Genomic DNA, 19,597 nt, shown 5'->3' with positions numbered 1-19,597 from the left:
AGTTTTCATGGCTCTGCCGCTTGACGCGTGCGCAATAGTTTGTTCTACAAACAGTGCTATTTTTAGCACTGTACACAAAACGGGGAATCTCCAATTACCATGTTTTGGCATACAGCATCTTGATTTTTTTTAGTCTTTATTATTAATTCTTGGTGAAAGCATACGTTATCAGTTTATAACTAAATATGGATTTCTTCGAGAAATATAATCGAAAGATGAGTTACCTCGTCCTTTACAGGATTGGTTTCATGGCTCTGCCGCTTGACGCGTGCGCAATAGTTTGTTCTACAAACAGTGCTATTTTTAGCACTGTACACAAAACGGGGAATCTCCAATTACCATGTTTTGGCATACAGCATCTTGATTTTTTTTAGTCTTTATTATTAATTCTTGGTGAAAGCATACGTTATCAGTTTATAACTAAATATGGATTTCTTCGAGAAATATAATCGAAAGATGAGTTACCTCGTCCTTTACAGGATTGGTCTTGACATAATCGTATTTGATGGAGCCTGGCTTGACTTCGTTGATCAGGTCGATGATGATGAGGCCATCTCGGAGGCGATCATCCTTGAAGTTGGAAAACTGGCGCTTACTCACAGAACTCTCGAGCTGAAGGTCAAACACACAGAACAAATTTATGATTGTAAAAATTCTACCATTCCACGCCTGTGAGCCTTCAATAGAGAGACAGTTCAAAGCAGCAATACACCAACTAAAACAGACCTGTGAATCATCACACCAAACTGGGTAGTAGGTCGCATCTGGGTTACATCAAGTATGGATTATATGGCTACATGGTCCAAATGTTCATATCGCTGAGGGAACAATTTTTCATTCCGATGCCACTCCCATATTTGTGTTTGTTGCGATACCCGAGAAACTCATAATTTGTTTGGAGAAAACAACAAGCTTGTACTAACATTGTCCAGGTTTTTGTAACATAACATTAGCCATTTTCATTTGGGGAGACCTGGGTTACAAGTGTGTTCCATCACACTAAAACGGGTAGTAAATTGCATCTGGGGTCATAGGGCGATGTCCTGTTCTTTAATATAGCTCAGGCGAAAAGCTTTATTTTGATACCACTCCCGTCCTTTTACCTGTGTGGTACTTGGAATATCAACAGATATGTTTGAAGAAAATAGCAAGCGTTCACCAAAACTGTTTGGTGGAAATCAGCGTATTTAAGACAGCCATTTTCCCTTGGAAGGACTCCATAAACATTGCTTCAAGTATTTTTAAAAATAATATTTAACCATTCTGACAGACCACCTAGACAAGGTGTTTATTTATCTGGATTCGGGCTAAAATTAACATAATTTTATATTGTCAGCGATTGCTCAATGGCGGAAGGCCTAGCAACTAACGAGCCAATTAAGTGTGATAAGTCGTATGTCTGAAGGGCAACTATTCAAACGGTCACTGGGTAATGACATACGTCAGATAAGCAAAGCATTACCCTCCTCCAATGTCAGAATGAAATAACAAAACAGGGAGTTTCAAAAATGAAGGATTACGCAAATTTGTCTTTTTCAATAGGCCTTAGACAACAAACTTGAAATTTCATTGCAGTATTATTCAGCTTCATGTACATCTGCATTAGTATTTACATTTCTAATAGCAAAAACAGCATACCTTTTTCTTAGCCCACTCGATGATCATGGTGTCGGTGACCGGTGTATTGGACTGTGATAGATGCGTGAGGATAACGAGGGTGTACGCCCGCATCATCTGCCAGATGAGGGAGAGTGTGGGGGTCTCCTCACTCGCGAGGATGTTGGTGCCACCAATACCCACCAAGGAGAAGTCCAACTCCTTGCCGTATTCTACACATTTGTTGCAGTTCTCTGAAAGCAAGTTGTGGACCTTATTAGTTAAAAGTCTGCTGTGCTGCAGCCAAAGTCAAACTGCTTATTTGGACCCGCTCCTGGATCGTAAAACTGGGCTTAGATTACAGTGTAATCCAGTCGGAAATTACCCAATCAGGAATCGCTGCGCGTCCCTTTGAAACAAAGTACAATGAATTAGACCCCAAGCAGCACAGGGTTGAATTGATACATACCGGTCTTCTTCGGCAAAACTCCCAATTTATATGGAGGGAAGTTGACCTTAGACCAGTGAACGATTCCTGGCTTGATGGAATCAAGAATCTGAAGGATGCGGATACCGTCACACAGGTCACACATCAAGTTGTAGATGTAGGGCACTTTGGGTGGCGGATTCTTAGTACTACACAAATTCTTCCATGCTGAAAATTAACACAAAATAAATAAGCTAATGCCCCTAATGGTCTTAGTTGCCTGGATTCAAAATTCAATTAACTCATTCACTGCCCAAGGTCCATGACTCCCTGGGTGTCTTGGAATTGGCCGGCCACCATGAATGAAGCTGTATGTTGAATTCACCATTCATACAAAGACCTTGTTTAAAGTCTGATGCTGGACTAGCTCACAAGATTATCAACCTTGACTCAGAGAGGTCAGAGACCTTCAGAGAGTTTGCTGCCTATTTCACCACACAGGATGAGAACTAAAGTAAATGATTACATACCCGCTGAATCTGGTGGTGGGGTGCTGTTCATCCAGTTACGGAATGCTGAAAACGTAGAATGCAATCATGAAGTAACCAAGGAGATTTGTTTGGCCAGTCCTGGTCCAGATCTGGCACCTTCGGAACAATGCAAGTAGTACATGAATCAATGGCTTGAATAACATGAAGATGATATATCTACAAGTTGATCCTGAGATGATCACCACCATGTCTGCAATGGACAATCTTGAGCATCATTGGAGTACAACCTTGGTGACCGAGGCACCACAACACCCATGTGTTTTCTGAACCTCTGCCCCTGCTCTTTCAACTGATACAGCAGAAATGACTAGCCATGGCAGAATTACTCCTACCCTCAAGTTTGTCAAGGTAGGTTCAGTTTAGAAACATCCTGTTCAGCCAAAAGAGTATAATTAAAATGCAAAGCAGGTGATTTGCAGGTATTTTTTGAGTTTGGGGTTCCGTCAACCCACCTACCCACCTACCCAGACCACCTTCGGTTACCAGTACTTAAAAATATTGGTACATACCATTTCTGTTTATGCATGATTTTAAAGCTATCAAAGCCATGAAATTATTTTAGCTCTAATCAAGTAAGAATTACAGAGATTTTGTTCTCTCTTTATTGCTTACTCCTGCAACATTGTTGCTATTTGAGTTTGGACCACGTTTTGATCAACGATTGAGAAATGGAGCTATTCAGCAGTGGTTGACAGGAAGGAAATAGGGAGGCTTGTTTGCAAAAGAGTAAGTATGTCAACAGCCTTACGCACCAAGAGGATGTCAGCGCATACAACTCTAGACTTGAGTGTGAGGTCTATACAATTTATTAATTGGTAGTATACAAGCATTTGATCATTCATTCCTCATGGAATCAAAGTTTGTTTCTCATACTAAGGCCATATAAAATAAATTAACCGATTCTCATCAGCGCCCATGTCGATTTTCGGCGCCGGGGCGATTTTTAAAAATATTTCAAACATAAATCATAAAAGAGCCGGGTCCCACATTCTCCCGCATCAAAGTCAACATTTATAATTCATGATATATTTTAAGGCTTGAAAATTCCATTTTCATTGATGAATATTGCCGATGATGATGGATTCAAAAGAATGAAAGATTGGTCACATCAGTCTGCTCTCTTCCCCCCATTGACCTCGTAGTGTTGCTTAATATTTTACATGGTCGCCAGCACAGATTGCACAGACTATAAGACAGAATCAACATTTTGGTTACTACCTTTTTGTGGTGGATGACGTCATAAGAACATTTTTGGGACAAAATTGAAATATAAAATATAAATTGCCCTACTGGACAAACTGTTCACCAATGGTCTGAAGAGAATCAGGTAATTTATTTTATATGGCCTAATTCCAAGAAGTGAAAATCAAGTGTAAAGGTGCCCTTGGAGAAAAGATTTGGTGGAAAAAAGAGAGAAATAAACCGTATTGCAATTGATACGGCCATTCACTATTAACAGCAAATTTCACCAAACTTCCCACGCAAAAACCTGCACCGTGCTATTTTTTCCCGTGGAAAACACTGAAAGCTTCAATAAACTTTATCTCATTGACAGAGAGACAAAGACCTAAGTATTTTTCACAGATAGATTGCAGAACAAACCACCATATTGATGTGAATCGCACATCCACACCAGCATCTGGACTATCAGTTATTGCACAGTGGTTTTGATACAAAAGCAGAAACAGAATGCGAGCCTGGATTACCGTTTAATAACACACTCCTCCTACATCTTCGGATAAATTTGTACAACCTCCCCAACATCCTAAGTGCCACTCTCTCTTGGTTTAGTTTAATGGAATTGATACTGAACCGGAGGTATTGGGTGTCCCACTACAACCACAAGGGTGGAGCTAAAATGCTGGCCAAAACCGAGCAGAGCCGAGGTTTTGAGCAGTTTGAGCAGTTTTACTGAGACAATCAATACCGACAGTGAGGTATCAATTTCTATTCTAAAACATCTCAAATTACTTAACGAAAAATTTGTTTTTAAATGCTTTTTGACTGCTTCCACATTTTGCACCAACCCAAGCAGTTATTATATGGTTGCCTGACCATATCCGCTGAATTGAAAACGAGACTTCATTGGTACATAGTGCATTTACGGTGTAAAATGCGATTCATTCTAAATCCAGGTATTTTGAAATAGACAACCAAGGACCTACAGCGATGCATCAATTCCTTTTCTAAAATGATTCCACGTGAACAGTTAACATCAAATTTAAACCTAGCGGTCCTTGGTGGCGACACCAAGGACCATTGCATTCAAAACAAGTCATGATGTATTTCCCATCACAAACACCGATACCATGTAACCAAGGCATGTGTTTAATGTATGTTGCAGAAGGCTTGTAAGTTGTATTGTAGTGTAGTGCACTGTTTTAATATTCAACAACACATCACAAAAGGTCGAAAATACAGATAGTCCTTGTATCTTTTATCTGCTAGATGATGCTCAAGAGCCTCAAATAATGTAGACGAATGTAAGCCTGACAAAGATGAACCGTAAAGCTACTGATAGAACAGGTTCGGGACACATCATCTATAACTGACATAAAGCATGCACGACAACGGTAGTCATATGAAAAAAAACTGGACGACCATTTCTATTGTAGGGCAGGTCAAATAGAAATGACGATCAACAATCCAATGCATCACCAGGCTTTATGACGATCAAATGTCCAGAACACTGCCTATCCTGTTTTGAAGTTACATCGTGAAAGAAAGCGAGGAATGATAGAAAAACTGTGTACGTGTACCAAGCAGAGGGGGCGAGGACAACTGACTTGCTGAGAACTTGATCTCATGTCTAAAACTGCAGATTTTCTACCTTATTTAGTAGTATTTGGTAGAGGGACAAGTACAGTCAACGACTTGTACCAGTCTCATTTTAAAGTGCCATCTGCCGAAATGCTTGCAATCGACTCGGTCATTAATAATATTTTTCACATCTCTATAAATTTTGATCTGAGTAGATAACAATTGTCTCGTTCTCCTCTGTAGTGTGTATACTTACTGGCGTGCAGACGGTTGCAATCTGAGGCTACAATAACCATAGCATGTTATATCAATGTGGAAGAGGTGCACTAGTAGATGTTCAAGTCCCAAACAACAGGCAACATCAACACGACAGTCAAAACGCTTTCATTCCCAAGACAATATTGCACTGTGCTTTCAATAAGTCTTCATACCCAGTGGGAGTTTCAGGACAGAAATTGAGCTCTGTGCTTGCCACCATGCAGCGTCTTCAGTGTTGTGCAGTTCATTATGATGTGTAGTTCATGAATTGTAGTGTTGTGTAATCTTGGTGGTATTGGTGAAACGCACTTTTAAAACCTTAATATATTCTAAACTCCTATTAAGGACACCCTCCGGAATGACAAGTGCTGTCCTAAATAGAGAGGTTCGCTAATTGAGAGATCAAATTGAATGGAAACAACCAATTTGGGACCAAAACTGGTGTCCTTAATAGAGAGGTGTCCGCTAAGGAAGGTTCCACTGTACTTCCTCTATTCAGACAAGTTAGACTTACTCTTCATCTCGCGGGTCTCCTGGATGATTTGGGGGTCACCTTCTCCAACCTTATCAAGTGACGGGTGGTTGTTGTACAAGTTGGCCACAAACGCAAAGTTCAACTTGGTGTTGCCATTCACCACCTCCTTGGGAGTAACAAACTGCCGACAGTCGAGCTTATCCGCCTCCTCCAGCATCAGCTCGGCACGCCTTAGCTTGTCGCATTCCTGCAAAGTGGCATCACAGTCATCAGTGTTAATCACTTATATTCAAGTAAACAGACCCATTACCTGGTGTTTCTCTACTGTATTAGGACAGTATATAACTTGACAACAGTGGATATGTAAAAAAATGTAAAAACCTTTCCTAAGCTTTCGAGCTGATAGCTTTCATGTGAACTTGTCTTTGGTTGTTGGAGCCGTCTCCAGATGACAAATATCCAGAGTTATCAAGTTATAAATTGTCCAGATTATCAATCACATGAACAGATGAATCTTCATATTTTGTATCTCTTTTAGTTGACTTAAAGTAATATTCAGACCAGCACATCATTCCGTGAGAAGGAAATAACACTGTTCAAATTCAGTTTATCACCTAATTTTCAGAGTAAGTCAGAATATTGCTATGTGAAAAAACCATACAATGCCTCGATTTGGAGTGCGATATTTGATTTTAAGTGCAATGAAAAGATGGCAAAGAATTGACAAATAATAAATATATGTACGATGAATCACATAATGCAATAATAAATATTATTTCAAAACATACCATATCAACTGGCTGCTTGAGACGCACAAGAGGGTTTTAGAAATAGCACAAACAGCAAACAACACTTGGAAAACTCAACTTTGGGTATTAATTACAGCAACTTATCAAGTATGTCAAATAAATCTGTTATGAAGAACCACATTACATAACAACATCCAACTACTAAACAATGACTGTAAACTATTTAATTTTTCGATTCGCGAAAATATTTGAAGAAAAATCACAATTTCACCATATTTATTTTGTTGGAAAACGAAATATCTCGTGGTTTTTCCAATAAAAGATTTTTTTCTCTCGTGATTTCTAATACTTGTAATATTGAGAATCTAGATTATTCGCAATATCACCGAGAAAAAAAGTGGCACCGGAAAATTTAGAAGTTCACAGTCACAGTCCAATGCTTAACCCTTTGAAGCCCTACCTCGACTTCAGTTGCCAAAGAAAAATCTCTCCGTTTGCCCGATATTGACAAAGTCGCCAAAACTCACTCGGCAACCCTTCACTCACAACACTTACTACAGACAGCTTTGTGCAACAGAGGTATTCTTAATTACAACTTTGGTTACGTACTGCGGTAGCTGAGCATGATTTTCATATAAGGTTTTCCAGGGTGAAAACTGGAGTTCTGTGAGTATTTAGGCATCAAAGGTGATGCAAAGGTGATGCAATGGTGATGCAAAGGTGATGCAATGGTATTTCTGTGGAAACTCGGGCTACAAAGGGTTAATGTGACCACAACTCGACCTCACTATTGATGCGTCATAACAACGACTCTACTTACGCTAAGGGGATGGTCTGTCACTCCTTTCTCCGTTGGAGCAATCTGCTTGAGAAGCACAGTGTAGATTTCAGAATCCTAAAAACAAACAAGAAAAGACAAGCACTTAGTGACATGTCACACCTCACCAAGCAAAATATGAAATGCAGTAGACCATATTCATTCATAAGACTGACAGGGCCTGGATATCATGCTCTTGACCATCTTAGAGCCTCTACTGGTTTCATTCAAGCAAAATAAGGCCAAGGTCAAATTGTTGATACAAGTCACCATCTTCAGACTTAGAAGCGGGCGTAACAGCATGCAGTACCACCTATTCCACAAGTACAGAATAGGAGACGCCGACCAATGCTCTGGCAATACCGGACCGCTTGAAATATGGGACCGCTGACAACAACCTCGCGCTACGGGACTGCCCTCTGCACAAAGCCCACTGACAAGAAATCAGGCCAAATGGTGCCAACATGCAACTGTATGGAGACTGGGTGGAATTGCGGCAGACGACTGAGTACATCCGACGTACAGGATTGACTGTATGAGGTGAACACGAAGAAGAAGAAACTGCTGATAAATGCTTGAATTAGCCAATATGGCAGAATATCAACACAGGGTCATCAGTAAAGCTGGGTTTCTGATGAACTGAAGCATTTGATCTTTGTCTCAACCTTTTTTTGGCTCTGGATCATGAACTCCTGATCAGATTTCTTTCAGGTATAGTTTTTATTGATCAGAGCACCACATTTCTGTACATGTGCGTATTTGTGTACACTGTGGTGATGCATTCAAGTATGACATTGACCATTCTCAGTGCAGTTTGGGTACACTGAGATGGTGCATTCAAGTATGATATTGACCACTCTTAGTGCATTATCTTCTTAACCAACTCGTCAAGGTTATTATTCTTTGTGTCCATCAATATTGTGCCTGGTAATCTTATAAGAAATATGAAATATCAAGGAAAAATTCTGCCGTTTATATCTTACCATGATGTCCGATGAGAAGTTGTTCATCCTGCGGTTGCATTGGGCCTTCTCAAGGTGATAGTTGACCCATCGCAGCAGCAGCTGCTCGGGGGTCAGAGCCTTAAGGTCATCCATGGTCTCGCCATCAAGTAGGAGTGCTGCCAAGTTGGGGTTGCCTTGCAAGTTGATTTCCGCAAGCAAACCAATCTGAAACAAAGAAATGATAAATGAACATATACAATCAGAGGCAAGTTTCAATTTTTACTGGTGACTTTTATGATCATCGTTTACCCAGCAGGCTGATTAAAGTTCACATTGTATCATCAGAAGCCATCCTGTGGAAGGTTGCCTTATCAGACCTTCTTTAGACCCCAGTCTCATGCCATGGAGCAAGCAACTCTTTCTCAAGGCAGACGAGTCAGGGGATCCAGTTTCTCCATGCATTACATAAAATTATCAAGTTGTTGTTGACTAAGAGGTCATAAGAAGGGTATAGAACACCCTGAGATACCATTCAGCCAAAAAAGAAACACCACAAAGACTTGACTACTGGTGTTAACTTAACTTTGGCACTATCTCCGTCAGTTAAGCCCATTAGACTTAACACCCAGTAAAGTTAACCAAGCATTTATGGCAAAACATGTTTTGAACAACTGGGTCCTGAACGGTATGTCCCACAGCAATCCAAATGACCCTTAATGGCCACTACTCACCTTAATGATTTGCCAGAGCAGACCAAGCACTAAATGGACCTTTCCTTCTTTTAAATCTTCAGCACCAATGTTCACAATATTACAACCAATGGACGCGGCAGAATTCAACGCGAGTGCTAAATTTTCAGTTTTCTTGAAAACCGATATCTCTCCCTTGTTGATGGCACGCTCGTCTATGGTGTCGGGGCACGAAATATTGATCAGTTTGCTGGAAAAATCAAGATAAATGATTGTCCTGATGATGAATCAATGCGAGATATCTAACAGCCTGAAGAATCAATTCTCCGGTTTACGAAGAATCAGGCAGGCCTGTGTTGTTGGTGTCTTTCGATGTAATATTGTTGCATTGATCTGGCAATACGGTTCTTCAAGCTTGATTTGCATTAAATACAAAGGAAAATGCACCGCAGGTTTGTCCTGTGGATAGCAAATAATTTGGCAAATAAGCATAGATTGATTTTGTGCATGCACAACAGAGTAGGCCGCAGAGTTATTCACCTCGAAATTTAGTGCACTTGATGTCCTATTGTTCCCTATATGTTACCTAATGGACACAGGTTTTTTTCAGAAAATTTGCAAATGAGCCCACATTTTGATTGTTTTTCTAGTGAGGCAGCCATTCTCTAGGGCTCAAGAAGCATTATCTAGGGCATGCTGCTCAGGTGAGTTAAAAAGACCTGATGAGATTCTCGGCAAGCTGGTGAATAGATTCTCCAGGGTGTCGAAACACTTTGAAACATATCATATCTCACAACCGTGTTTGGACCCACTCACTTCTTCATACGGAGACATTATTGTCTCAAACTGTCGCTGAGTTTCCAGAGGGAGAAACTGTGGTACCGAGGAACTGCTCACAGCAGCCTCTTAAAGACAACGACACAGAAACTGGATGTTGGAAATATTATTTGGGTCTTGATTAAAACAAGGGTACAGAACACCTGCACCCTTCTTCGCATTGCCTGGAGTTGTTTAGGCAAATGACCAGCAGTTTATACAAACTGCTGATTTAACAAATTGCTACATGTATATGATCGGCAAAGAATGCTGGACCAGTCGAGTCTTACTGCATCCATTATGAAATCTTGTATAAATGCCCTTGAACGACCTCAGAAAATTTAGGACTTGATCCTCGAGCAGACTTGACGGTAACAGCCGGGTCAATAAAATGTGTTGGCATGCGTATTAAGATGTGCCTCATCAATGACTGATCCATCGGTACGTACCATAGTAGGATTCCATCCTTGACATTTTTATAAAGTCCTCCGGGACCATTCACCTCATCAACGGGCAAATACTTCAGGCAGTCTGGATCGTGGGCCAAATTCCTGCAAAAAATAAGATAGACCATTTCTTAACCATCCAAGAAGCAACAGTTTCAGAAATTGGGGCTTTAGAACCCACAAATTCAGTGTTCTACACAGCCTTTGAGTTAACGGGGGGGGGGGGGGGGGGGGTGTGTGTGTAATTTTAAGGGTTTTTTCTGTGTTTTTCTTCACAGTTTGCCGATGATAAAATACAATGGAGCTGGCATTATTTGTTCAATCACAAGACAAGACCTCTAGCACCACCATAAAAGGAAACTGTGCACAGATCACCTGCCATTCACTTCTTCAGCACCAAGTGGAGAGGTTCTGTATTGCGTCAGTAAATGCATTATTCAACAAAGCATTAGAAGTCTACCTGGATAAGTCATCACTTAGTAGGATCTACCACAGGTCTAGATGTACATACTTATCAATCCAGTTGGAAAAGGCCACTTCTTCTGTCTTGCTGACCGAGTGGGTCGTCCCCTCTGCGGATGCCATCGATGTCCCTGCATGAGTCTTGATGCCAGATTTACGCTTTATGTTCTTGGTAAAGTCTACCGCATATTCCTTCTTGATCACGATAAAGAGCTGAAAGAAAGATTCATGCAAAATTACGATGATTCATAACCTGTGAAGTCTCTTAAACTGGAAACGCAGTACAGTACAACCTCTCTATTGCGGACACCCCTGGGACTGGGCCCAGGTGTCCGCAATAGAGAGGTGTCCGCACTAGAGAGGTTATGCCGAATCGTCCGATAGGTGGATTTGAAGTTCCCGCCTTGCATGGCCTTGGTTTTCTCTGTGTCGACATCTAGCATAGAAACTTTAAACCTGTTGGCTGATCGGTATTTGCTTGTGATGTTGCGTTGAATGACGCGAGCTACTTTGGAACTCGCAGCGTGAATAGTCTCTCTTTAGTAAAAGGTGCCCCTTTTATTGCAAAATCTCCTCGACATGTCATAATGTGTGAAAACACACCATAATTTCTGTCCATCAGCCACCTTTGATTAATAATTAATTTTTTCTAATTTCTCTACTAACGCATATTCGCCGCAACACTGACAAAACCGTGTGGATTTATGAGTGTCTGTTGACACAATAGGCCTGTGTGATTAGTTGAAAAGATGAGTAAACAAATGCCGCGGCTTAATTAGGATACAAAAACACAATGCCATGGGGTAATTACGTTGATTAGTTATGCAAATATCACACCTGTCGGGCCTACTTGACTCTCCAAGCGCACGTGGGAAACCATTGTTTTTGCCTGCTGTCCGTAATTGGGAGGGAATTGGACCAAAAATTGGCTATGGCCCTGTCCGCAATTCGGAATAGAGAGGTGTCCGCCGTACAGAGGTTTTTGTTATTGGAAATGACTTAGAAAAAATCGGGACTGGCCGGACGTGTCTGTAATGTAGAGGTGTCCGCCTGGCAAGGTGTCCGCTGAGGGAGGTTCTACTGTACATAAATATGCAGTATATCAATATGCAGTAACACAAAGCTGCTATTTGTGTTTTTAGTAGTGAGACTAGATTTCATGCTGCCATTCTTTCTTTATTGGGAAACAAGTGAACATATTACATAAAATTTCAACCAGCCTGACCAATTACGATATTCCACATCTTACAGATGTCACCAGATCTGTTCTTAGGCATTCCAGCGCCAGACACAAATGCACCGAACAAGCCGCAAAGAATAAAGCCTGCATAAATCCCTAACGTCGACCCACAGACGAGAGCATGATCGTGCGGATGTGGTCCTGTAGTCACTCCTTACTGAGCTCCGTAAGCACAACAACAGGAACTACTTCTTGGATGTGAAGTTCAAGTAAAAGATTCTAGTGGCTCCCTGAAGCTCCAGAAAGTTTGGTGACGACTAGGATATTAAAACAAGAGGCCCAAGGGCCTGGCGCTCAGCTGAAATATATGAACATAGAAAGTACCCGATAGATCTCTTTCAACCTCAGTTTTGTCAATATATCAGGCAAACATACCAAAGTAAAAAGACTTTTAAATGGTGACAAATATGCCACTTATTAGTCAAATCTAAGTGCCTGAGCCAGGCTGACCTTGAAAAGTAGGTCAAATAGAAAGCCCATGTGATATCATGTAAAGGAGACTTATTGTACACCAACCATAAAATTCATGTCACTCTGGATACAGCAAAGGCTTTAAAATAGAAAAAAAAAACCAAGATGGCCGCCCACCAAATTATTCAAAAAAGTAAAGAAAATGTATTTACAAGTGAAAAAAGTAAAAATTAAAAAAAAAAAAAATTGACCCGAAGTGGGATTGGAACCCACAACATTCAGAGTCATACAAGAGCGGGAAATTCAAATCAAGCTTAAACTAGGTCAACACAGATTTTGGCTCAGTAACGCCAACTGGTAGTATCAATCAAAACTACTCTTAGTAGTTTCAAGACCTACATGCATGCGGTCCTTTTCAACTTTATTTCAAGATTCTATCTGCTTGAATAAAGCGCCAAAAAATTGTTTTGTGATTTAGGCTTTTTGCCCCCTGGTGGCCAAACTGTTAATCCTGCCGGACCCACACTTGGTCTTTTCAGGAGTCCTGAAGGGTCTAAATGGCTTGTAGGGAAAATCTATCGCCTATCCGCCATAGTTTTGAAACGTGCCTGTTTAACGGACAGACAGACAGACAGACAGACGGACATTCATTCTACCATTTACTCATATGAATAGCTCAGCTTGTCAGCTGAGCTAATGATAATTCCAAAGGGCACTTTTGGCAATCTTCAATATAGTATCTTGTTATTATCATTATTATAAAGAGTAATTAGTCCAGGTAACCTCGTCCCTATCCACAGCACAGTCGAGGGTCGAGGAGACCTCGTTGATTTACCCGAGGTGAGCCATACATTTTCAGTGCATACAGTGGATGGACTGTCATACCAAGTGCTCTTGGATAGCAGATTATTCACTTGAATCGAGGTTACCTATCCTACAGAAAACATGTCACCAGACACTGGAAGCTTATGCCCCCAAATCGAGTTCATGACGAGTGAACTCCCGTCAAGTACCAGTCTCTGTAATGAGTAAATGGAGGAGACTGATGAAAAGAGTCTATAGAGTAATACCTATACATACTTTGAGAAACTCTGTAAAATCGATTTTCCCATCAGCGTTTTTATCCGCTTCGGCAATCAACTCACGGCACTTGAAGGAAGGTACGCTGTAGCCATTCTCACCAAGGATGTTCTTCAGCTCGAAGGCATCGATGTAGCCAGAATTGTCCGTATCAACCTGAAGCAAGAGAGAGAGACACTCGTCAGCCAAATGAAAAATGTCATATAGTCCGGGAGCCGAGCGACTTTTATTTAACATGCAAGCTACAAATGATTTGAATGTGTTTAGGGATAGAGTACGCCTACCAGACCATAGAAACCAGATTCTTAAGTTTTTCAAGTGGTGGGTGTAGGAGATAGAGGGGTTCGAAAATTTTGTAATGACTTCATCATTGGACCACTCTGTACAATAGCACAAGCATCAATGTACACGTAAATCTTGAACGGTTGGATTTTCAAATCATTTGTAGCTCGCTAAGTAATACATTGAAACCTGAAACAGTTCAAGCACCTCAACTTCATCAAATAAAACAAGACTTGACATTTAGGGGTGTTGAACTCTTAATTTACATATATAGTCACTGCAGATACCTGGCTGAAGGGAAAGAACCGGATAGCCGACTTGATATTTAGGAGTGTTGAACTCTGAATTTACATATATAGTCACTGCAGATACCTGGCTGAAGGAACTACCGGATAGCACAGAAGAAACAGTGATAGGCGCATTCATGTCTATAGGCATCTTTACATCATAAAGATTGTCCTTTCAGAAGGAATACATATATTTTGGTCAAAGCTATCCTTCGCAATGTATTTGCTCAGCTGCCAAGATGCGCACCCCGACATCCCCAGCGTTTGGCTCAGACTCGTCTGCTCGTAGACTCGTCTGCTCGTAGACTCGTCTGCTCGTAGACTCGTCTGCTCGTAGACTCGTCTGCTCGTAGACTCGTCTGCTCGTAGACTCGTCTGCTTTACCCAAATCATGTTTAGAATGATAATATCTGTGTAATATCATTAGATCAGTAATTACACCAATAATATTCAGGTTTTGACCCCCTTATGTCAAGCTCACAATAATATTAGGTTCAGGAAAATAAAGGGGTTGACAGTGTTGTGACAATCAGTACTGCCTCTCAAACCATTACAGAGACCTGCTTATTACAGCTTGTGCATCCCAAAACATGTCTGAAACAAAATTTAAGGGGACAATTTCGTTAAGGGGACAATTTAGGCAGCAGCTGGGCAGGCCAGATAAAGTCACACAAAGTCGCCAATAGGGGTCTCTCACATCCCACAATACGTCAAGATTCACTCTTGTACGAGGAATATATTTAGTGCTGAATCTAACACGACCCAGGGCCCTTTACTGTGTATATTAGTCACCTGAATATGGCGAAATTAACCCCTCTGCTCCTGCCTATAGTCCCCCTTTAAGATAGCATTGGTGAGCAGACAATTTAGCTCATGTCTGTAACATCGGCCTCTCTAAATGTTATGACCCCCCTCAACAGACTGGCAATGTCTTGCATCGATAATGTCTGCAATAACAATTGCAAGATGTACTTCAGGCTTGAATTTGAAGTTACATCGCAATATGTCTGTTCGAAAGGAGAATTAGCTTCCAGGTTTATGCAAGAGCTGGTATGAATCACTGGACGATTTAAAACCACACACATATGCAGCCCGTTCATGACTGCCTCCATCAGCACAATCCAGGAATAATTAAATACACTGGAACCTCTCTTACCCGACACCTCTCCATTAAAGACACCCCCCTCTAATAAGGACACTGGTTTGGGTCCCAAACCTGTCATTTGACCTCTGTAATCCGGACACCTCTCTACTAAGGACAGCATAGGTCAGTCCCAAGCATGTCCTTAATACAGAGGTTCTACTGTACATACACCGCAGTGTCAATACCAGTAATCAATATTTCAAAATGCACTTCAGCTATTATTGATTGGACTCAAAACTGTCATGTGGGACATTGTCTTTTCATAGATTTCAAAATCAAAGTAGTTTAATTGGCCAGTGGCCATTGTGCTCACGTGAGCAAACTTTAGTTGAAAATATCACTGAGAAATTGTTGTTATAGAAGCAGGTCTATTTTCTCCAATTGTTTTTTTCTTCAAATACTATTTCTTAAAAAATCTACTAATATCATGGTCGACAAACTAGGTACAGTAAATACATGTAGCCATATTGTTTGAGTCTAACCCTTTCAGTGCCAACTACGACTGTGGTCGAACACGGCCTAGCATCACCATGCGCAAACTGCAACCCCGTGCAGTCGTTTTGGCTAAAATGAAATGACTACAATGTTGGTTTTGTTTTTAGTATTAATTTTTTAATAATAATTGATGTCAAGGTAGAGCATGACAGAATAGCTTGATAGAAGTGCAGTTCTCATACATCTTTTACTAAATTTTTGGGAGAAAATTGAATTTGAGGGCACAAAAAGTCGGCTTCTTCGTTAATTTGCACATCTTCTTGTGAAATTCTTGACTCTGGATTTTATGCAGTTTCCCGAGTTTGAGCTGTGTTTTGAATGTGTTTGAGCTGTGTTTTGGATGTGTTTGAGCTGCGTTTTGGATGTGTTTGAGCTTAAGGCTCGATTGAGAAAACAATTGCGTACAGGTACGGTACTCCATGTACATTGCGTCAGTAATCTTCGATGGACTTTCACCAACAAGATCTGCCCAGGGGGCATATCTTGATAGAACGTTCAAAATTCAAAAATTATGCTGCATATTGCATCGTATGTCTGTAATATGAACACACCTACACATCCACACACAGAAACCTATAGCTCTTGACACTTCCCATCTAACTTTTTGAAATAAAATATCCACTTGATCAGCATTGTCATGAATTAATCTTAACGTGTACCATATGGTTTACACAATATTATACAGACCCAAGTTTTTTGTAGCCTCAGTGGCACTTCAGGCATGGCAAGTGGAGCCTACACGAGGACAACCGAGCACAGAAACAAATTGGTCTCGGTGATTTAAGTTAGTGATAATATCACTTCTTCTCAGGCAGAAATAAATGTACAGCAAAATGCACTGCAAAATATCAAAAAATTTATTTCTCAAAAATTACGCCAGGGATTGAAAAACTAAGCCGCCATTTTGAAATTGATATGCACCGCCACCTATCAATGAATTGAGGTACCTCCCGATCCAATGTTTTCGCTTATACAGATTTGTGTTTTTAGTCAAAGGATTCTGAATGCGGATACCCTTTAGGGAGTCTTAATTCGGACTCGGGAGTCCTAATTCAGTCTCTCAGAGTCTCCAAATAAAGAAACGTTCCCGAATAAGGACTATTAGAAATCGCGCACAGATACCCGGAAACGGCCTGTACGCTTGGAACAGGCAGTAAATAGAGCCTTGGCCTGCCAAATACTTTCGCTCTTTCATTTCAAGTCGTTTTCTTTTCTTTTTTTATTTACTCTTGAATGACGGGAACTATAAAGACAGGTGTCTTCAATACCAGTTTTTGGGCTTTTCAGATTGTCACAATCAACTTTCATGCTTCATTTATGTCTTGTGTTAGTGTTTCCATTCAATGTGAACTTGTTCCATCAAACTATGGTTATGACATCTTAACATACTGAAGATACATACTCATAAACCTCGAATACAAGGAATGAGGCTCAGCCCCCAATCATTACAATGGTTAAGAATGGGGATGGGCCTAGAAGTCAGGTATTATTCTTTTATCGATGGCCAATGGAGTCGCATGTGTTATAATCTTGCTCTGATCTTGGCTGACATTGACAGTGAAACGAAATCAAAATCACTGGTTATAGTAGGCCCATTTCTTCTAGTAAAAGAGACCCAGACTATTACTTAGATGGACAGTCAAGATCAGCGACAGCGTCATTGGCTGACAGAACAATGCAAAAACTTGACAATCCCTTCTCCATTGTAGTGAATGGGGGCGAAGCGTCAGACCTTGTATTCAAGGTTTTAGAGTATGTACGTTGTAACAAGGTTCAACAGCACGGCAAAAGCAGCCTCAACCTGGAGGCGAAGTCCAAATGGTTGGTCTCAATAACCAACTGACACAGATTTAGACTCGACCCTCTGCAATATCTTCAGACTCACTTCCTCGGCAATTTTTGGAGTAACTTCCTGCCAATTGCGCCCAAAATGCATTGATGCATTAATATGGAACATAGAATTGGTTGTCAAGTGGTTACACGACACTGGGAAGTCTGAAGGTATCATATCGCCACTTCCGACTCCACATAGCCTTTGCATCTTGACGCAAAGGCTATGTTGGCAGACAAGAGCCAAGTAGGCAGACAAAACCAAGGTTTTTTTTAAACTTGCCAACAAAAAAAATCCAGGAAGGCATGCACAATGACATGTATCGGGCATGAACACGAGCCCAAATACGACACAACTCATGTCCCTATTTGGTCATTATGATTTCTGGGACAGTGTGATAAGCAGGTCGAGCTATTGACTAATAATCCAAGTGCATTTGAGCAAATCCATACCGATTGTATAGGCTTTCATAATGCATTGAGATTGTACACGCCTCGAGGCATTACTCATTCTACATAATTGCCGTTCATTTATAGCAATAATATCTGCCTTAAGTAAAGTGTAAACGCCTCGCTTAATAGTAGGTGCCAGACAGAATAGCAATGTCAACTGGGCCTGAACAGTGGCTTAGCCTGACAATCCCTGGACAAGAAGAAATGACGCCAACTCCCTCAGACTTAGCTCACAGGATCAAGCAATTTAGCACAAAATTCCATCACTTTGCTCCTCTTCAGCTCTGTAATGAAAACTTCCCTTACAACTTTCCCTAAAATGATTTTTATATATCTTCCTTTTTTCATATTCATATCCTACATGATTCCAAATACAGTAGAACCTCTCTATTAAGGACACCCTCGGGACTGGCAAGTGCTGTCCTTAATAGAGAGGTGTCCTGATTAGAGAGGTCAAATTGAATGGAACCTACCTATTTGGGACCAGAAACTAGTGTCCTTAATAGAGTCCAAGAGAGGGTATCCTTAATAGAGAGGTGTCCGCTAAGGAAGGTTCTACTGTATAAGAAGCTAATTCAAGGTTTATTCTATGCCATCCGTCAGTCTATAGTAAAGTTCAATTTGCTGTTAAATTTGCATTGGCCCTCCACAGTTTGTCTTCGACTGAATACCAAGACATCACACTCTTTTATGTTCATTATAAAAGAACTTCAATGCTACAGTTGCTCATGTAATACAAAAGATGTTTCCAGTACCATGCGAATTCTCATGCAAAATGTTTGAATCAACTACACAGTGGCACCTCCCTCAGCTGACACCTACCTATTAAGGACAACCTCTCTATTAAGGACACTACTTCTGGTCCCGAATTGGTGGTTTCCATTCAATTTGACCTCCCTAATCAGGACACCTCTCTATTAAGTACAGCAATCCTGTCATCCGGAGGGTGTCCTTATTAGAGAGAGTTCTACTGTACAAAGCTTGCCTAACCATCACGGGCATGTATGCTTGTTATGTGTGGAGCACCATCTGCGACAGGCCGCCAGATATTCCTGACAGTCTAGTTGCACTTGTGGTACAGTTTACATCGATTCAGCAAGTCAACGGTATTCTCAAGAGCAGCTTCAGGAGCTCCTTGTCTATAGTGCCTTGGCTGGTGGCTTGCCACTAGTCTTCATGTAACTGCATGGCAGTGTAATACTCCACATTACAAATGATACTCCAAACTTTTAAAACTTTAGACAGGTTAATACTAGTCAACGGTTGTAGAAAATGGACGAAACACGGGGATTAAGGAACTGGAGACAGCGAGGGTGGAGCTAAAATGTAGACCGAAATCGAGGCAGAACCGACATTTTGGTCAATATTTCAGCTCCACCAGGTTC

At 40.9% G+C, this 19,597-nt stretch overlaps 1 protein-coding gene across 1 annotated transcript in view; it reads right to left on the bottom strand.

Moving 5' to 3' along the window:
- Positions 1-19,597, bottom strand: part of LOC135492879 (plastin-1-like) — a 36,569-nt gene that overhangs the window by 7,981 nt on the left and 8,991 nt on the right. The window contains exons 2-12 of the mRNA XM_064779569.1: positions 13,722-13,877; positions 11,040-11,203; positions 10,532-10,633; positions 9,309-9,516; positions 8,617-8,802; positions 7,637-7,711; positions 6,107-6,314; positions 2,554-2,598; positions 2,066-2,251; positions 1,639-1,850; positions 466-612 (exon numbers count right to left, since the gene is read on the bottom strand). Of these exons, the coding sequence (XP_064635639.1) occupies positions 466-612; positions 1,639-1,850; positions 2,066-2,251; positions 2,554-2,598; positions 6,107-6,314; positions 7,637-7,711; positions 8,617-8,802; positions 9,309-9,516; positions 10,532-10,633; positions 11,040-11,203; positions 13,722-13,877 (1,689 nt within the window). The remainder of the gene's footprint in view (positions 1-465; positions 613-1,638; positions 1,851-2,065; positions 2,252-2,553; positions 2,599-6,106; positions 6,315-7,636; positions 7,712-8,616; positions 8,803-9,308; positions 9,517-10,531; positions 10,634-11,039; positions 11,204-13,721; positions 13,878-19,597) is intronic.

This window comes from Lineus longissimus, chromosome 8, assembly GCF_910592395.1.
Source record: "Lineus longissimus chromosome 8, tnLinLong1.2, whole genome shotgun sequence".
Classification (NCBI taxonomy): Eukaryota; Metazoa; Nemertea; class Pilidiophora; order Heteronemertea; family Lineidae; genus Lineus; species Lineus longissimus.
Note: the sequence above shows the minus strand (reverse complement) of the source record. Positions and strands in the feature narration are given on the sequence as shown.